Here is a 15,939-nt window from a genome sequence, read left to right on the forward strand (position 1 = left end):
AAGCACTGAATAATATTTGCTTCTGTAAACGTAATCATCTCAAAATATGGTTGAAGAAATTGAAGAAGGTTAAACATAATCCAAAACGTATAAGGTCAATTTAAGTACAACCAGAATTCTAGTGTTTATGCAAGCATCTGTGGGTTGATATGAAATATGGCCGTACTTAAACTAAACGAGGTTATCGAGAGCATATTCCGAATACGGCTTTGGCCAGTTGTACTGTGAACTGCGAGGACCGAATCTTATCCTGAACTGGCTGTGCGAATACCGTCCTCTGCTGGCAGAAGGAATAGATTACAACGGCACTGTATTGGCGATTAGTCCTATTGCTAGAATATTGAAACAACAAGGAGTCCGCGGAGTCAAGCAATGCTGAATAAACAAGTACCTGAAATTCAATAGGATTTTGTGTATTGATTACAAATAGGTATGGAATTCTCATGTACAGTGGTATTCATGGATTCCTTACACAAGCAGCAGTTGTTATGATGCTTTCGTAATCTGAATATAAATCTGTTATCTACTTAAAACTGTAATTATTGAATAGATTAATGTCTTTGAAATGCTTCATTAACTGGGCAGTTTCCATGTTTGGAAATGTTTTTATTTTGATTGCTGATTGCTAGATACTGTATGTTTAATAGGCATGCTGTTAATATTTTCTACAAGAGCCAAATAAGACAGTTATGCTGTGGTAAGTTCTATATAAGTTATATAACATAAGTTATATTTTGTTCTGAGGTCAATTTGAATCTCATACTAAATAACTGGTGTCCTTTTATCTGAGAAACACTACCTGATTGATCACCTGATGCCTAGAAATTAGCATGCACAGTAGCCCAGCGTTTAGCATTGCTAGCTCACAGTGCTGAGGCCCTGGGTACACTTCTGGACCTGGGGTGCTATCTGTATGGAGCTTGTATGTTCTCCCCATGTTTGCATGAGTTTGCTTTGGGTGTTCCGGCTTCCTCCCACAGTTCAAAGAACTACTGGTAGGTTCATTGGCTTCTGGGATAATTGGTGAGTGTTTGTGTCTTCCCTGCATTGGACTACCATCCAGTCCCAGGTATCTCCTGCTTATTACTTTCTGAGGCTCTGGCTCCCCCGTGACCCCCCGACCCCCTGACCACCTGACCCTGAATTGGATGAAGCGGTTAGAAAATGGGTGGTTTCTGTTATGCTCTGGTCATGCTCTGCCATAGCAACAACTTGTAAAAAATGCAGATGCTAGGATTTAACTCAAAGAAGGAGCTCAGAGCACTGTGTTGGCATCACTGTACAGGTGTCCGGTGTGTTTTAGAACATATGTTAAAATCTTATTTACTAACTTCTAGACTTTTTACCCCCCATATCAGCCTGCAGGTGCACAGTGGTCTGTGGACACCCTCCTTGCTCTGTCGTAAAACAGGAAATAAAAAGCAACTGGTTTTGACTTTAATGCACTGAGACTGTGGAACTCACAGAACTCTCTTGTCAGAAAGGCAGCTTCTAACAGCTTTTAAGTGAAGACTAAGAACACTTTTCTATTTTATTAAAATAGATTATATATGTTTTGTTTAAATATATGTTATAAATGTTAAAACGACAGCTCGTATAAGCTTGTATTTTTACCTTTCGATCATTTTTATAATTGCTTTGAGTTGCTTTTACCATGATAAACAGTACAAAATATGAGGTGTTGAACTTGTCTAAAGTTTTAAAGCGCTTTATGACGTAAAGTGTGATGACAGTCCTTGGCGGTCTATGTAACAATTCTTCTTGAAGTAGGTCATCGGGCCAACAGTATACAAACATTACAGCTCAAGTGCTTTTGTATCTGAACGCTTTTAGGTAAGTTATTTAGCAGCTGCGGTATTAATAATGATTTTAATGGCAAATTCAATTGCAGGTAAAATAAAAATGGCGGATAACTTTCTTTCTAGCTTCGTGAAGCGGTCGCGCTATATTATACATATATACCATAATAAGAAACATAATATGTACAGTAGAATTTTTCACTTTAAGCTGGCATTATCCAGAACCGGGTCAGGGCCCGGACCCGGACCGTGCAGTGTGGTCCGCCGGCCTTCTAAAGATGTTTAGGAGATCGAGGCGCCCTTGGATTTGATTAGAAACTTGCATAATTTCTTAACTTGACCCCATTATCTTAAAAAAAACGGCCAGGCCAAGACCAAAGCATGAAGGCTGCGAGGATCGGGGGACTCTCATTTTTGGTCACAGCGTACAGTAGTAGATCAGTAACCTCTGTTTATCGTGATAACCTTTAATTATTTTCCAGTACTTTTTTAAATGATAAAACACATTGTCTCGCCAGTTTTGCTAAAGATACGGTTTTAGTGTTTACGCATAAATTTGTAAGCCGTAGGTTTAAATCTCGTGGTCTTATTTTCTGCATTTTCATCGTAAGGGAAGGCGCTCGTTTGCGATTTACGCGCTGAACATTGTAAGCAGAGGAGCCTTAAGGCACAGCCTCGCCTTAACACCATCGTTTGCATTGTCATTGTCATCCAGAAAAGCAGTCGTAAGAAAATGAATCTGTGGCGGCTCCGAACATTAAAAAAACTATATCTAGACTGCAAATACATCCCAATCTTACTATCAACACGTTTTAAGACCCCTCTCCTTTCCACCGGTATACAAGCTAAGAGAGAAATATTGGAAATCCCATCTGAAGTAGCCCTCGTCTCACCTTCGGAGCTGTGAGCGATGGGGATCATAATTAAAAGGGGTACAGTTACTTTGAAAATGTGTATGTGATACTTAAATTTAAATAAAATAAAAAGATAAATTATATAACACAGACTGCTATCTATGTCCATGTGTTTAAGACGTATGAATCGGTTTTAAAACAGGCACACCCCTTCTCACAAATCCGACTGGAGTCTCAGTCCGTCGTCGCGATGAATTAGGAGCTCAGATGTAGGCTAAGTGATTGCAATTTACTTATTTAAAAGAACCACTTCAAATCAAAAGGGAGACATTTTGTAATGGTAGTTATCGTATTATAGTATACGATAACTGTATACGTAGTATACGTAATTGTAGATATACAGTACATAAAGGGTATGAATAGGTGTGAGCTTTTACTGTATATTTAATATTTTATCTGACCCACTTGTAGAAACCGCCTACTCAGCTTTATTTAAGTGGTCTGCCACCATAAAGACAGAAAAATATAATGACACCCTGTTACATTAACTGTAAAATAAACGCCGTAACTGCGGCCATATGAAAATTTGGATAAAGATTATACAAACATCCTAAGGAGCTCTATGACATATGAGCGTCGTAATAATGGTTGGTGACCTGACGTAACAGTGCTCCCTGAATTACGTGATCTGTATTTACCCAAATACAGATATATCACATAGGGAGATGCAGTCAAACATTGCATTGCTATCGTCGTGGTGAACTATTTCTCCGCTGTTTAAAACTTGTTTGGTAAGTGTCATCAAATATGCTTGTCAATTTGTAGCGAAATCGATATACTGTATCATAATCCTTCAGCTATCTATAATGTAGTGAAACGGCTAATTAATATTGATAAATTCCCTTATTCACAGTGACTTTTGCTCAAACCCCTGTTGCATAATGGGTTAATTTTATATAAAAAAACATTTATATCATAGATATAATACAAGCTTTGAAATGAAATAGCACATTTCCAGGTTTCAGTTAAACATTTTTAAAAAAGCTCATGACTTTAAGCATTCTGAACATTGAGAATGTTATTTGGGAAACAAATGTTTATTATAATGTTTATGTTTAGGATCTGTCTCCTACTGAGTCAGCATGCAGCATTCAACACCATTAGGTTTAATATTCAAAAGTTGTGTATTTCCTGAATTGTTTTTTTTATTCTTTTCTATTAGACCATACTAGACTGTGCAGGATATCATTTATTTGCCATTTTTGCCTTTTCCAGATACCTGGGAAACAAAGCTCATATCTCATTTGCCAATGGAGCCCAGTCCTAAGCCTGGTGCTCTGTCCCCCTCCCCGAAGGACACAGACTCGAATCGACCCGCGCCCTTAAGGCAACAGGATCTGATTTCCACGTACTGCCCGCCTCCCAAGATACAGCTTCTGAAGGACACCTTCCAAGAGAAACTGATGCAGGAAAAGGAGAAAAAAATGATCGCCATGTACAATCGGCGGCAGGAGGCAGCTCTACAGAAGATGAGAAAATGTTTCCAATATGTCAAATACGCTGCGGAGAAGAAGATGGGGAACAGCTATCGCTTCCAAGCCCAACAGGGCCCCGAGAAGAACATTGTGGGGTATGATCGGTCTTACCCCCTGAAGCCTATGGGTAACAGGAAAGTCTCCGGCCCTGGTGAGGTTCGGGCTGTGGACCGCCCAGACGCACAGAGTGATTCCTTGTTTGCCCCCACCCCGCCTCAGGATGGTCATGAGAGGCCCTGCGAGAGGCCGGGCAGGAGGGGCTCAAGAGTACGCAAACCTAAGGACAGGACTGTCCTCCCCATGGTGGCGACCCCTCCAGGGCAATGCCCTTCTCATGCCAATGGGAAGGAGCACTTTCAGTTGCAAGAGGAGCTACGAAAAGTGGCCGAGGCAGAGGCCGCGCTGAAGGAGGAGCATTGCCGGAGGGAGGCCAGCCTGCAGGATGAGATGCGCCGGAAGTAGGCCATGATGAAGGACGAGATTCGCCAGAAGGAGGCCATGATGCAGGCGAAGCTCTTCAGAGCTCAGGAGGAGCTGAGGATGGTTCCGAGAGAGATGGAAGACTCCAGAGAGGTGGCCGGAAGGGAAAATAGAGGCGAGGCAGAGCGAGCTTTGCCCCAGAGGACCATGGGCCAACCACCGCTCTAAGGCCGTGCCTCTTCTGACCTGCAGAATGGAGAAGCAAAAAGCCTTCACTCCAAGGAAAGCCCTTCCTATCAGAGGAGACAACCTTGATTATGGTTCTCCAATGGAAGATGGCGGATGCGCAGAATCGCACTTTCCCTCTGCGCTTTCCCATCAGGAGAGACGTCAAGTGAGCCCTTGCAGCCGTGGGCTAGAAGACGTCCCCTGTGGAAGGAGAAAGTATCTCAAGAAAGCAAGGCTCCCTGAAAGCGACGTGTCACGGCACAGGCCGCGCAGGGCCACTTCAGAAATAAGACCACATGTCTGGATGAACAAACTCTGTCAGTGGAAAACAGATATTTGTCCCCTACAAGTCTGATGTGCCCTACCGCTGAGCAATTTCCATATGAGAATAGCCAGAGTGGAAACCCTCAGCTGGTGCCCTGTGAACTGTGTCACGGGAAGTTTGCTGTAGAGAGGCTGGAGAAACACAGCAAGATCTGCAAGAAGCTTCAGAATTCAAAGAGGAAGGTTTTTGACTCTTTCAAGCACAGGGCCAAGGGAACAGAACTGGAGACATACATCCATAAGAAGAAGGTTAAACCGCCAATCGTGGTAAGGGCTATCCTTAAACTCTTTCCAAGCTTCCCTTGTTTTCTCCTAGAGTCAGACTCAGCTTATAAATCAATGTAGACAATAAATAAGTGTTTTATGAAGTACTCTTCTGAAAAACTGCCGCAAAGGCACATTTGCCAGACAGAATAAATGTGTCTTAGTGACTTCTGAATTCTGTTGTAAAAATCTACATATCAAGCAAATAGCACTCACAGGAAACAAAACCATAACTACGTAAATTGTACTCTCTACCCAATGACCTGAAAGGTGGCCCCAGAAAGCTACGTTATTACTGTATTGATATTTTCTTGCCTTGTGAATGGTTTGCGACCAGACTGTGTACGCAGTGCTAGTCTGGACTTTTTCTGGAAGCTGTTTTATTGGTTTCATTTCCTGTTCCCAGCTGAGAAAGAACAACTGGAGGCAGAAGCACGAGGATTTCATTCGGAGCATCAAACAGGCCAGGGAGGTGCAGCAGGTGATCACGCAAGGAGGGAAAGTTGTGAACCTGCCCCAGCCCCCCGCGAATCCAAACCCCGACTACGTGCCCTGCCCTCACTGCGGCCGGCGCTTTGCCCCCAGGCCGGCACAGAGGCACTTCCCCAAGTGTCAGCACATCAGGAGCCGCCCTCCTCCTCCTCCTCGCAGATGAAAACTGATGTGAAGAAGAGCAAAAGAGTCATGATCTTGGCTCACGACTCACGTCCTGCTTTTTCTTTTTAGAAACACATTTAGCACAGTTCATCCGTATGATGATGAAAAAAAAATGTTACCTTATTTTAATTAAATGATTTTTTTTTGGTGGACTGGTGTTTGCGTAGCTGTGGTTATTTCAGTTTTTCTCTTATCATTCATACACCTTGACCTCCTAAAAATAATTTTTCAACCTGGAACGTACAATTAGCAGGCAATAGAACAGGTCACATTGGTCTTGGAACCATCAAAAAGCAGTATTCACACATTCTCGGCATCAATTTTCCTTAAAAACAACTGAAAAAGCAAGGTAAAGAGTGATTGATTTTTTTAATGAAAGTTATTTGATTTAATTTATTTAATTTTCATAATATTTGAAATATGTTGGGATTAATGTGACTCAATATTATCTGCAGCTCTTACACTCCAGGCACCTGATAAAGTGGAACGCAGTGTCTTTGCCTTACATGGCGCTCAGCTCTTCCTCAATCCCAGCAGAAGCACCAGCAGAAGCAGCAGCCTCCGGGTCCTGCCTCATGCACAGCTTAAAATGCAACACCAAGTAATACAACAAACAACAGGGAAAACCATTCACGATCAGACACATCCGTTGATTGCTGGCTCTCAGTAAAGGGACATTGCATCATTACATCACAAAATAGACTACATTTCAAGGTTAAAGAATTACCATGTTCTGCGATTCAGAACGAGGCAGCAAAACTTCCTATAATCTGTTGTGGCCCTATGACATTGTAAAGGAGCAGGCTTGTGAATACATCTCGTTTAATCCAATGGAAATATAACTCTCAACTTTTTTACGTTTTTGCCAATAAATAATACTACATTGTTAACTCTGCATAAAGAACCTTGGAATGGAACGTTTTTTGCAGTGAAATGTTTGCTGCATAACCTATACCCTTTCTCTCCTACATCACATTGCATTAGTCATTACAGTGATTAGTGAGCAGGAAGGGCTGCATCACATCGCAATTTGTGTGGAACTTGAATGCGAATTTGTTACAACATGGCGTAACTTACAGTCCTTTCACAAAATTCATGATTTTGTGCTCAATTTTGAGTTTGTAAAGTTTTTCTATAATGTCAATGATTTTATTTTGTGACTGAAATTAAATAATTTTGTGTCTGCAAAATTGGGACTGTAGTTCCACCTTAACCTACTAGTACTGTATGTCTTTGGACTGTGGGAAGAAACTGGAGCACCTGGAAGAAATCCACACAAATGAAGGGAGAACATACAATTCCATCCAGACTGCACCCCAGGAATTGAACCCAGGACCCCAGCTCTGTGAACCACAGTGCCAGCTCATTGCTATAGTCACTATAATTAATGTCAAAACTCATTTGCAAATGAGCAGCCTGGGATCCAAAAGGATAAAGACAAGGATCCAAACAAAGCACTATCCCAAAGCTTGGCTTTGTACCGTATATAATACAGGGCTTGATGCAGAAGGCAGATAATCAAAGTCCATGCAATAATTGCTAAGGGAAAGTGACTTTGTGTTTTTGGAGGGAAGTCACTCAACATGGAGCTGTGTTAGTGAAATGATTGTTCTGATGTACGGCTGATGTCCAAACACTGAAAACATGATTGTGTATGCAATCGCACTCCCGAGCTCCATTGGGTATGGTTAAAATAACTTTTTATAGTTCATCACATTCAAAGTGTGTGTACTTGATGAAAGTGTAACACGCATTTGGAGGAGTTATTCAGGATTTTCTTTCATTCAACTATTTCAAGACCTATTATTTTCAGATGTTGTAGTATACGTGAATAATGAAAGGCCTTCATATTACACAATGAAGGAATGACTTTGCAGGTGTGAAGAATAAAAGATTAATTCAGCTCACTTTGGGGAGTTTCACAATGGCCCTCCTTATAGAAATGTGGGTTTGATTAAAGGAGTGAAGAAAAAGCACTGAATAATATTTGCTTCTGTAAACGTAATCATCTCAAAATATGGTTGAAGAAATTGAAGAAGGTTAAACATAATCCAAAACGTATAAGGTCAATTTAAGTACAACCAGAATTCTAGTGTTTATGCAATGCATCTGTGGGTTGATATGAAATATGGCCGTACTGCATTTCGAACAAGTTGTAAGGGATTTAGCCAGGAGAGGTATTCTCATTCACTCAGTAAGGTCTTTATTCATTTTGCAATATGGGAAAAAGCCATCACCTGTCTGCGCAGAGAAGTGAAAGCTGATTCAAAAGCAAGCAGGGAGACCCCTTGTTTTATATCTTTTTTAAGCTGATGCAACACTTCAAGGACAGGCAAAGCAGTCATTTTCCATTCCTTATCGGTTTTTGCTTTAAGCAAAGAAGAGCAGTTATTCAAATGGTTTCTCACACTCCCTTCTTCAAGCAGCCGAGATAAACAGTATTAAAACATCCTGTGCCCTTGACAAGTTGGGTGCTATCACACTTTGTTCTAAGTATCCAGCTGCTTCTGCAGCACAGCTCTGTCCGTAAACAACATAGAATAAAACACTTTTTCTCAGTAACTTTTCATTACATTCCCTCCTTTTTATCCTTAAATGTGTTCATACCACAGAGTCCTCATAGGGGTCACCCTAGTCAGACAACAGCACAACAGCAAAAACACTACAACAGGCATGAATAGCTTTAAGAAAAACAGTCCCCAAGACCCAAAAAATGATTTTAACCACGAAAAGAAGGGGAACTCATTGCCAATGCCCTGTTCTTGATTTACCCTGTTCTTAAGTTCTTTCAGCCGGTGTATTGCGAGGGTGAGGTGACCATGGTCATCATCACTAGCAGGGATATACAGATGCAGCCATTCAAAACAAGCGGGCGATACCGCATTATTTTGCGGTGTGCTTATCGCGGTGTAACACAAGTTACCATATTAATACCGTGTATTCTCGCATAGTACCGCATAATACCACATGTTCTAATGAATGACCTTGGACAAGCTGTAAACTCAAAGTATTGCCCTGGTCCACATTCTTTTTTTCATTGACCGTCTTTGTAAAAGTAACACCACAGCATTTCGTTGATCCAATCACGCATTTGTTTCCAATCATGCAAAGTACAGTCATTTTTGAGAATCTCCAATTCACCATGCCTTTTGCATGCTCATAAGAGATATTGATTTAGGAACATAAACATATTACTGTATGCAAACTGTACTGTATACAGTATGTATATGTATATTTAATGTCTTTACTGTGCCCGTTTAAGTATTAAATATTTATATGGAATTTTACCACTGAAGGGAAATCTTAGTAGCTGAGCATAAAAAGAATAGGAGCATAACGCGTGTGAAGGCCATAAACGATATTAATTTTGGAACATAAATATACAGTATTACAGTATGTAAACTGTATATGGCTGGTCTCGGTACAAAAATACACACCAGTATTCCATTTCTCCCTAAACAATATTAAGCATCGAAGTCTTTAACTAACATGTGAAATAACGTGTGTATAAAAAGTGGTAGTTTTAAGCTTTTCTGCAAATACGCTCAATACAGGAACAAACAAGCATACTTTTAGAATTTGATTAATAGGGAATATAATATGGAATCGCATATCTAAAGAAATTAATAATGATATAATTCTATTCATGTGCTGAACTTGTAAGCGAGAGGTTGGCTGTTCAAATCCAGCCTGTGCCATGACTTTTCTTTTAACAAGCATTTCTTTGAAAAAATAAAATAGCAATATTATGGACAATTAATTGACTTTTTATATTTCTAAATATCACAACATGTTCGAATCTAAGTCATTTTTTAATAACAATGAATAGTCACCACGCATGCTTACACAGCTCCCTGGGTAAAGTATCACAAAGTCTTAGAGAACTTAACATTTTTATTATCAACAAATTGTAAATACGCTGTTTACATTGGGGTTATTAATATTTCACTTGAGTGTATGGGGGATTGTCAGCAGATCCCCCCCCCTCTTAGACTGCGCAAACAATTGTTTTAATTTTTAGAAAGAAATGGCGGCTGTATCCTTTACAATATAAACATTTACTGTCAAACTTTAAATCAACAATTGATTTAAAGATGATCTGTCAAAGTGCAATGGAAAACAATATTGTTTTTGTTTTTGTTGTTTTTATCCCGTAAGGCACTTTGAGAAGCCACCTTTAAAGGCGCTATATAAAGGCACTGATTCCTATGGAATGTGTATTCTTTCTTCTTTTTTTCAGCATGGAATAAACCTCTTACGTGATTTTAAGGTTTGTGTGAGAAGCCAGGGTATCAGCTTGTTCTCCCCACCGCCTCTCTCTGTACAGTAGAGGCTCCTGTCCTGACTGGTGGAGCTCATACAACTGTGTCTGGAGAGGATCCATGGTATCAGGGTCAACCCCATGGCTATGCAGCTTGTTTCCCCCCCTGCACCTCTCTGTGTACAGTAGAGCCTCCTGTCTTGACTGGTGGAGCTCATTCAGCTGTATCTGGAGAGGATCAAGCGGGGTATCAGCTTCAAACCCACGGCTGGGCAGCTTGTTCCCCCCTCCTGCCCCCCTCTGTGTACAGTAGAGCATTCCTTCATGACTGGTGGAGCTCATACAGCTGTGTCTCGAGAGGATCCAGGGTATCAGCTTCAACCCCATGGCTGGGTAGCTTGTTCCCCCCTCCCACCCCTCTCTGTGTACAGTAGAGCCTCCTTCCTGACTGGTGGAGCTCATACAGCTGTGTCTGGAGAGGATCCAGGGTATCAGCTTCAACCCCACGGCTTGCAACTTGTTCCCCTCTACCACCCCTCTGTGCGTACAGTAGAGCCTCCTGTCCTGACTGGTGGAGCTCATACAGCTGTATCTGGAGAGGGAGAGAGAGAGGGGTGCGGAACCAGGGAACTATTTACATGGAAAACGGGCGATCTCCCCAGCCCGTATGCCCCTTTCACTGTGTGGCAGCTGCAATAGTCAGCGGCCTACCTAAACCCCGCCCTGACCACTCCTGTCCTGCCCCTCACCGCGCACCCCAGCCGGGTGTTCTTCAGCCGCCCCCCAGGGCGAATGCGCTACAATGGTAAAAATAAGATACACTCTGCAGACATTCACAACAGCGACTGTCAGAAGATAGGACACAGCAACTCAGACACCCATTGAATGGAAAGGGACACTTTAATGTTCTGTGCGGGTGGTACAGCACCCCACCGCGCCCGCGCGCCAGCAAAGAGAGAGATACACACCAGTTTTCATTGTCAAAAAGTAATTGTTTTTTACTTTTGTACACCAACGCATTAGCAAGTTAAAGCTATCCCATTGAGGAGCTGGGCGCAATAATTGTTTTGTTCCTTGATTTTCTGATCTGCAAGGCCATTAGAATTCTGTCTGGCATTGCAAGATTGTGAAAAAATAAAAGTATTTAAATCATAAGATACAATCTACAGACATTCACAACATATACATATCTTAAAACATTTACATATCTTGTTAAATTATTACTTTAAATATGTACTTTAAGTTACTGAAACAGCCAGTTAATAAAATCGTTGCAATTTTGTTCTTGTTTGGAGGTGGGGATATTCTGACAACAATTGATTTAAAGACAATCGGTCAAAGTGAAATGAAATACAATATTACGCTGGGTAAACGTTCCGAGGTCAAATTCTTCCGTGATGGGGGTACCTTTATAGGTCTAAGCCGGAAACCATCATTATGTCTCATTTTTGATTCTCTTTTCCAAACGAGAACAAAATTGCGACAATTTTATTAGCGGGCTGTTTCAGTAACTCAAAGTATTCATTTAAAGTAATAATTTAACAATAAATCCCGCACCCAGCAGAAGAATCCTACTCCGTTGGGCTGCTGAGCAAGGCCCTTAACCCCAACTGCTCCAGGGGCGCTGTACAATGGCTGACCCTGTACTCTGACCACAGGCTCTCTCCCTATCTCTTTCATCTGTGTGTCTGTGTATCTCATGGAGAGCAAGCTGGGGTATGCGAAAAGATAATTACTAATGCAAGAAATTGTAAAGGTTTAATAAAATAATGTTGTTGTATATCTAAGCAAGTGTTCCTGCATCCCTCTTCTGCACTATAGGCATGGCTTTTATTCTGTTTGCTCCATTTCTAAAACTTTTTGCTCATGTGCATTTTTGTATTTTTTTACACCTCTAGCACTTTAACGTCCTGAATTTTCATTTGCCTTAATTTGTAGAATGAATTTGAGTTTTAGCCTTAAAAATCTTAAGTTTTCACTATCTTTTGTTTCTTGTCCTACAACTGTTATTATTGATCACCATGACTTCATTCAGCCTTTCCTGAACGTCTATGACAGGCAGAGAGATTGCTGTTTCTGGTGCGATCGTTTGCAGCTGACATTTCACTGTTTTAAACGAACAAGAAATTAGATTGCTCATAAATCACTTATCCTATATAAATACAGCGTAATTGCCCTCAGAAAATCCTCTTTTTCTTGTTCGTTTTAGAGACCTTGATCGAAACTGATTTTAGATGTCAGAAAGGATTTATTTTCTCTGTATTTCCTACATTGCTTTGTCGAGATTTTAACTTTATATTTAGGCTCAGATTTCAACTATAAATCGTACACTAATTAATAGCAGTAAATACTGATGTTTTGCTCCCTCTTACTACAAAAATATATATGTTTTGTAGCTGGGATGAACTTTATTTCGTACGCGTAGCTACTGCGACACGAAGCGGTTAAAGATGGCGGCAAATCAGGCACCCAGAGGGGGGGGGGGGGGGCGTCTTCTCGCCTCCATAACTAAAATGCCAAATAGGAGTGGCTTAAGCGACATACACAGTCGTGTAACTGACAGTTTGAGGTAGCCTATCGTGTAAATTTCGCTTTGTTGCTGATAGGTTAAGCTTTCGAAACTCTGCCCCAAAGTCATGTGACTGATTTTTCGCCCTGTTTCGTTGGTTAAACGCAATGATCACAAGCACCACCATGGTAACTGGGATGTGTAGTTTTTAATTCCGTTTGAATTATAACTGTACGTACTGTCTTCATATTTGGCCAGGGCTTTAAAGAGAAGGCGCGCCAAAAAATTTCCAGATGAATCGCGGTAATGCACGAAGGTGATGTTTAATGCCTCACACGGTGTTGACCCACATGTTGTGTTTTGCTGAGCAGGAGAGAGAGAGACATTCAGCGTGTGTGACGCCAACGGGTTTTCTGTTCTAGAGGCTCTGTCATCCGTTGTGTTATAATTGTTTTCTTTCTTATTTAGTATTTCAGGTGTGTCGATTTTATGAACCAAATGTTAACGTACAACACGGGAAAAGGTGCATTGTAGAGTAAGATAACGGATATCGGCTTGTATCGTGGAGAGGACGTATAATGTGCTGAAAGATGGGAAGAGAAAGGGGCGATTTCTGCGCGCATTCTAATCATTGTGATTGATTTGATATTGATCTGATATGTGTGGTCATGTGAATGTACATAGATGGTGGGTATGGTGTTAATAATATATGATATGATATAATTACTTGTATATATCATATATCATTCTTTCTATTTTTATATATGGTAATCCTTCTAGATATTATGATTCTGTTTCCCGAGAGCATCGTAGCGCTAAGAACATCGTAAACTCGCTCTTAAGCTCGATCGTTAATTGACGAGTGTTTCCCAAAACCCATCGTAACTGAAGTAGCACGTTAAATCCTTCGTCATCTACGTGCTCCCCGACCCGCTCGTTCATCACTAAGTGCTTCTTAAACTGGCCTCCTCCTGCCCACCCTGAGCGCCAGAGATCGCCAGACAGAGCACAGTCACTTCACGGCAGGGGCATCCTCTGGGAATACAGGACACTAAGAGTTTATATGAAGGACTTTGATATTGTGTTGTACTGTGTCAGAGGAAATTCGAAAAAAGAACATGTATTTATACAGTGATGAATTTATGAGTCATCCTGGGTATATTTCATATTCATTTTTATACTTGACTAGATGATATTATTTTCAGTATGAAATGCAGCAATGCATTATTTAAGTGAAATAATTGGGCCTAACATGTATTTATAATGTAGCGCCACGCAGGGCGCTTTAGTCATGCGCAGCCAAGGCGGGCTGAGAACAGCACCTGGGTTCTACTGGACTGTATAGCGGGACGGAGGCTGGGATACAGTCTCTTCCCTTCAGGTGTGTGTGTGTGTTAGTGAAGGTGCAGAGCTGTAACCCCTGTCCCTGTGTGTGTACCTTTCCCGATTCGAGTTAATAAATGTGTTGTTCAGCCCCATTCCTGAGTCCCACGCCTGCTCCATTCCGTACCCAAACCCGCGGTCGATACCGCGTAGTTCCAACACCGTTTGATGTTCTGTCGTGATTGTTGACGGTAAAGCTTAGATCTACTTGTTTTTAAATTTGATTATAGGTCCTGTATTTGTTGAGTGACACATGCCAAGCTTAGTAGTTCATGTTTCCATTGAGTTCCAGTACACCCAATAACTCTAAATAACAGTTTTTCTCATGAAATATTGATTCTTAACTATGGCAGCGCGCCAAAAAATATTGCTTTAAAGTTTAAATCAAGGACGTCGTGCGGGACGCATACACTGTCCACGCAGTTAATCTTGGTTTTCTTTTACGGCATGTCAGTCATTTCTTTTCTTTCTCATTTCACCTCTGACGGCCACGACCACTATAATCTCTCCGTCTGTGTTCTCAAAGACGTTTTTCCGAACTCATACATCAGAAAAACCACCGAAACTAAAATTATTCTGCAGTTAGGATCACACATTCTCCCTTCCCTTAATGACAGATTACTGTTCTTTTAAATTTTCTCCATTCATTGGAAGTTTAATTTCACACCTCTCTGCACCCATTCTGACTTCACACCTCTTGATTGGCCTCTCTTTCTGTCCCCTGCTCCCGCCTCTCACTCCTCCTCCCTCCCAACCTTTGTTCTCCCGCTACTTTACCTTTGCCTACTGCCCTGTCTCTCTCACACCTGAAGAAGGCTCCACGGCCGAAACGTTGTGTTCTCTTTCTTCTTTTTTTTCAGTATGGAATAAACCTATTACTTGTTCCTTTGCAGCCTACGCATGCTGACGCAGCTACCCACCTGAATTTCTTTTCTTTGCTCTTAGAAACAATAAGGTCCCTTTTTGTGCCTATCTATATGCTTTTGCTTAAACTATGATGTCAAGTTTACTTCATATTCCTTTTCACAACTTTATTTCATCCCACTGAAGGACCAAAACCGACACCATATAATGAAAGAATTGTCAATCAATTGTTTTTCAATCGACTTGTGATGCTTTTTGCTAAGCGACTTCAGGGGCGGGGTTAACAAAGAAGTACTTTATACTGGCTCGTGAAATGACCAATTAAGAGGGGTTTGGGAAACCCACGAAAAAGTAGCTCGTACGTTACATACGTACATCGTAAAGTTGCTCGATAGTCTCTAAGATTAGTTGTTTTCGGGAAACTCACCTCATCCTTCTGCTCTCATTGTGTTTAGTACCACCATCTACTGTCTCCTCTAACTGTGTATTGTCATCATGCATATCTTGTGTATTATTTATTGTTGTTGGTTTTGTCATTCTATTAAGAAGCCACTTTTCAAGGCGCTATATAAATTAATGTTTATTATTATTATTATTTATTTTTTTAAAGTTGTACATTCTGACGCCATGAGATTTTTAGATTTTGAGATTCTCATATTTTTGGCTTCTACAGCAAACAGTAACAATGCGCTTGAATGGTTCTGCAAAAGTTTAGCTGTATCTTTAAAGCCATCCTCATCTTTATCAGGTACAAAGAAAAGAAGGTAGGCCGGCTTCTGTTTGGAATGTTTTAGTTAGTTTTAATTTTTTAAACCCCAAGTAAACATATTTTGTGCCTTTC

At 41.0% G+C, this 15,939-nt stretch overlaps 1 protein-coding gene across 2 annotated transcripts in view; it reads left to right on the forward strand.

Moving 5' to 3' along the window:
• The first annotated feature begins 5,172 nt into the window (after positions 1–5,172).
• LOC138231309 (zinc finger C2HC domain-containing protein 1C-like) overlaps positions 5,173–15,939 on the forward strand; it is a 153,087-nt gene continuing 142,320 nt past the window's right edge. The window contains exons 1-2 of one of the 2 annotated variants that reach the window (XM_069186540.1): positions 5,173–5,427; positions 5,831–6,189. In XM_069186540.1, the coding sequence (XP_069042641.1) occupies positions 5,191–5,427; positions 5,831–6,079 (486 nt within the window). In that variant the 5' untranslated portion in view covers positions 5,173–5,190 and the 3' untranslated portion in view covers positions 6,080–6,189. Of the gene's footprint in view, positions 5,428–5,830; positions 6,190–15,939 lie in introns of those variants that run through there. The other variant, XR_011186599.1, reaches the window with a different exon arrangement.

The sequence above is a fragment of the Lepisosteus oculatus genome, unplaced genomic scaffold (assembly GCF_040954835.1).
Source record: "Lepisosteus oculatus isolate fLepOcu1 unplaced genomic scaffold, fLepOcu1.hap2 HAP2_SCAFFOLD_53, whole genome shotgun sequence".
In the NCBI taxonomy this organism is placed as follows: Eukaryota; Metazoa; Chordata; class Actinopteri; order Semionotiformes; family Lepisosteidae; genus Lepisosteus; species Lepisosteus oculatus.